General features: G+C 36.8%; 1 protein-coding gene across 1 annotated transcript in view; it reads left to right on the forward strand.

Moving 5' to 3' along the window:
- The window catches only part of aldh1l1 (aldehyde dehydrogenase 1 family, member L1), a 9,396-nt gene extending 7,084 nt beyond the window's left edge, over positions 1-2,312 (forward strand). Inside the window, exons 19-22 of the mRNA XM_025059775.1 lie at positions 173-338; positions 424-529; positions 1,483-1,682; positions 1,937-2,312. Coding sequence (XP_024915543.1) covers positions 173-338; positions 424-529; positions 1,483-1,682; positions 1,937-1,992 — 528 coding nt within the window. The 3' untranslated portion in view covers positions 1,993-2,312. The remainder of the gene's footprint in view (positions 1-172; positions 339-423; positions 530-1,482; positions 1,683-1,936) is intronic.
- Positions 2,313-3,886: the final 1,574 nt, after the last annotated feature.

Raw genomic sequence — 3,886 nt, forward strand, 5'->3', positions numbered from 1 at the left:
CAATATTTGAAATTTATAATGGCTAATATTTGTACAAAAAGTTTAATGTATCCTTCAAAGTTGTAGCAACACCAGGTCTGATAAAGGTCCCTGAGATACACATATATTTTCATTTATGTAGGAATGTTTGGTCCTAAAGGTCTTCCTGGAACTAAAATACTCTTTTTCCTAGGTAGGGGAGGTGAAAAAGATGAAGGTCGGTGACCCCTTTGACCGCTCCACTGACCATGGACCACAGAACCACAGAGCACACATGAATAAACTGGTGGAGTACTGTCAAAAAGGTATCAAGGAGGGAGCCACCCTGATCTGTGGAGGCAAACAAGTGGAGCGCCCAGGCAAGACAGCAGTGGATCATCAGTGTGTGGAGGTGCAGATGTTTCAACAGGTCCATCAGTGAGGTCTTTATGTTTCCTATTCCAGGTTTCTTCTTTGAACCGACAGTGTTCACCGACGTGCAGGATCACATGTATATCGCTAAGGAGGAGTCCTTTGGTCCTGTAATGATCATTTCCAAGTTCAAGAGCAAGTAAGGCTACATTAGATGATCTCTAACCTTTCATATCTACACAAATATATATATATATGTATATATATATATATATACATTTGTATGTTTATTTGTACATACATACAAATATGTAATTCCAAAGGATTTTTCCTTTTTTTAGAGTGAGAAGAGAATGTTTTCAAATTAAAAAAAGTAGGGATGTCCGATATTAACTTTTTGACGATATGCCGATGTTGTCTAAACACTTAATTTCCGTTTATGATATCAACCGATACCAATATATGCAGCCGTTTGCTCCCAAAACTGTGGACCCTACAAGCGATACCACATTATTTGGCAAAACTCACAATCTGCGTTATCGTCTTTTCATTATTGGAGGAAAAACCGGTAACGAATCTTACAGATATTACATAATTATGCTAATATCAGGCTGATAATATCTGTCGCCCTATATTATTGGACATACCTAAAAATCTGTAAAAAAAATTCGAAGGAAGTTCGCACATAAAGCTACAGTTGACCCCAGTGTAGGAGCTATCATTCATGTAGACCAGGGGTGCTCACAGTTTTTTTGGCTTGGCAGCAACTATTCAAAGGCCAGGCTGAAGGGACCTAGCTAGATTGAAAACGTTGAGTACATATTTACAGTACTCGTATAAACAGAACAAACTTTATATGTACATTATATGTTGGGGTTCTGATTAAATGCACGTGGCTATAACTTATTTTAGTTGCTCATGGTCTACCAGCACTCTCTTTCAATCTACTGGTAGATCACCATCTACTTATTGGGCAGCTCTAATGTAGACCTTATTTTCTTCGTGCCTTTAACTTTTTGCTTGGTAAATTGCTCTGGACAGAGCAAGGAATACAATGGTGACATTGATTATATAAAGTGTTAATTTTTTTACATTGTGTGTTTTGCACTTCTCCAAATGCAAACATATCATTTCTCTGTCCTTATGTCTCAGTGGAGTGGACGATGTCCTGAGACGAGCCAATGCTACAGAGTATGGCCTGGCGTCAGGAGTTTTTACGCAGGACATCAGCAAAGCTCTTTACGTCAGTGAACGGCTCAATGCTGGCACCGTGTTTGTCAACACCTACAACAAGACTGATGTGGCGTCACCTTTTGGAGGCTTTAAACAGTCTGGATTTGGCAAAGACCTGGGTAAGAGACAAACAACTGTTTATGGTTAAAAACAATATTTTCTGTTAAATTAATAACAAAGAACAGTGAAGCCTCTCAGTGAAGCCTCTCGGATGTTTAGTTCTAAAGATTTTAAAGCTATAAACATATTTTAATGCTAATATGGTTGTGCAGAATATATCACACAGCAGCTGTAAGTCTTTGATATATTTATTTATATATATTTAAGTGCCAAAAGCTTTATTTTTCCTTTTTGCATCTGTTTTGAAAACTAGGACAAGAGGCTCTGAATGAATATCTTAAGACAAAGGCAGTGACAATAGAGTACTAAGAAGACGTTACGTTCCTCAGTACAGTGATTTATGTGGGGGCGTTGACACAGAGGATTTCTTGAGGAGACCTTGTCATGTGTGCAGTGATGGACTAATGATTTGTGTAATACTTCAAGTCATGTTCCCTCAACTGACATATTGGTTCAAATAACTTGTTTACCATGTCAAACTACTGTAGTACTCACTCAAGAGCTGCTGTAAAATGGGTAATATATGTTGTTGTGTGTAAAATGGCAAAAACACACTGAACTGAAACACACTGGGTGAGTGTTTTTTTAGAAATGTAACATTTCTAATAAAACTAGCTTTTTAATGAAAACGGTGTTGCTGAAATCTGTTGGGCAATAACAAATAGGAAAGCCCCTAACATCTGTAAGCCATTATTCTGATTCAGTGTATAGTATATTATATATTTGCTACTATAAGTATTATACTATTTTGTGAGACTTTAAACAACTAAAACGTGTTTACCTCTGTCCTGCATTAAACAAACCCATTGATAGTGTGGTCAGTACCAATGATAACACTTCAGCTTTGATTTCCAAAACATTTTCTTTCTCACCAAATATTTTTTAAAACAATTACTTCAATCTTTGTTCCTTTATTTTACATTTTAAACAAATGTTTTGATTGTCATTGAAGCCGTCTTAGTATTAGCATGGTACAGGGGTCTCCAACGCGTCACTTGCAAGCTACCAATAGCTCGTTGCCCTTTTCCAATTAGTTTCCCAAAGGGCTAATGAATCAAGCAAACATTTGAGAACTTAATGTGGTCGCACAGCAAGTTTGCTTAAATTTGTATCGATCAAAATGGACAGTTGTTTCGTCCCCTTCCAAAACAAAATGTTTACTTGCCATTTAGCTATCAATCCAAAGTCGCGCGGCTGTCAACCTTGATTAGTTAGTAATGACGTAAGATGAGCTGGAGTCATGATGGTGAAAATCAGAACCAGCAAGGGGATTAAATAGACGCTGTTGTTGTCCAAACGTACGTCCAAACCTACCAACTAGTAAGTAGAGTACCTGTGCGTTTGCCTGTGTTTTCTACGTTGTATTTATTATTTGGTCAAAACCTTCCTCCGTTCAGCAAAATGTGCCTTTACCGTATCGATTATTGTCGCTTAGCTTAGCATCCATCCTGATAGCGGACGTTTAAGTGACGCAGAGCAGTACCGGAGCACAGTCAGAAATAAAACAAGTGCATGATTTTAATTGCAGTTGGCCTCTAATGAAATCATTCTATATAATAGACCAGCTCCTGGTTATTGTAGCCTAGGCTATGAGTTTTGGACGGACGGTGATCGCCGATTAACATTACAGCTGGGTTGGTCGTGCACACTCTGCAGCCCTTTGAGAATTTGCATTAAATTTGACCTTTAAATGACAAACAGAAATTATGATGGTATTAAATATGGACAGAGGAACCTCATGTTTGTATTTAATTTTTTGATTAAAAACAACTAGTTGCAGATTGGATGTATAAGTCGTCATACGTCATACTGTGATCAAAAGCTGACGATTCCCCAAAAAGTATATATATATTTTTCTGAAAAATTGTTAAATGGTTTAGTATTTTGAAGGACATGAGTGCATTTTTATTTATTTTTGAGAAGTTTTTGATTGTTTTTGGTGATATTTTGACATCTTTAACTATGATGGGTTTTTTTTTAGTTTTTAGCACAAATTATCCACATGACAGCATGTTTTGTGGCATAAACTTGCATTTTGAGGCATTTCTGGCAGTTTGTTTGCCTTAAAATGCTGCAAAACATGCTGTAAGTGAATAATTTGTGCTTAAAACTCCAAAAAATACTTTATCTGAATATTTCAAAAATATCACCCAAAAACATGCAAGACTAAAAAAACTTTACTGTGATCAAAAGGTGACGTACC

Source organism: Cynoglossus semilaevis, chromosome 11, assembly GCF_000523025.1.
Source record: "Cynoglossus semilaevis isolate Cse_v1.0 chromosome 11, Cse_v1.0, whole genome shotgun sequence".
Classification (NCBI taxonomy): domain Eukaryota; kingdom Metazoa; phylum Chordata; class Actinopteri; order Pleuronectiformes; family Cynoglossidae; genus Cynoglossus; species Cynoglossus semilaevis.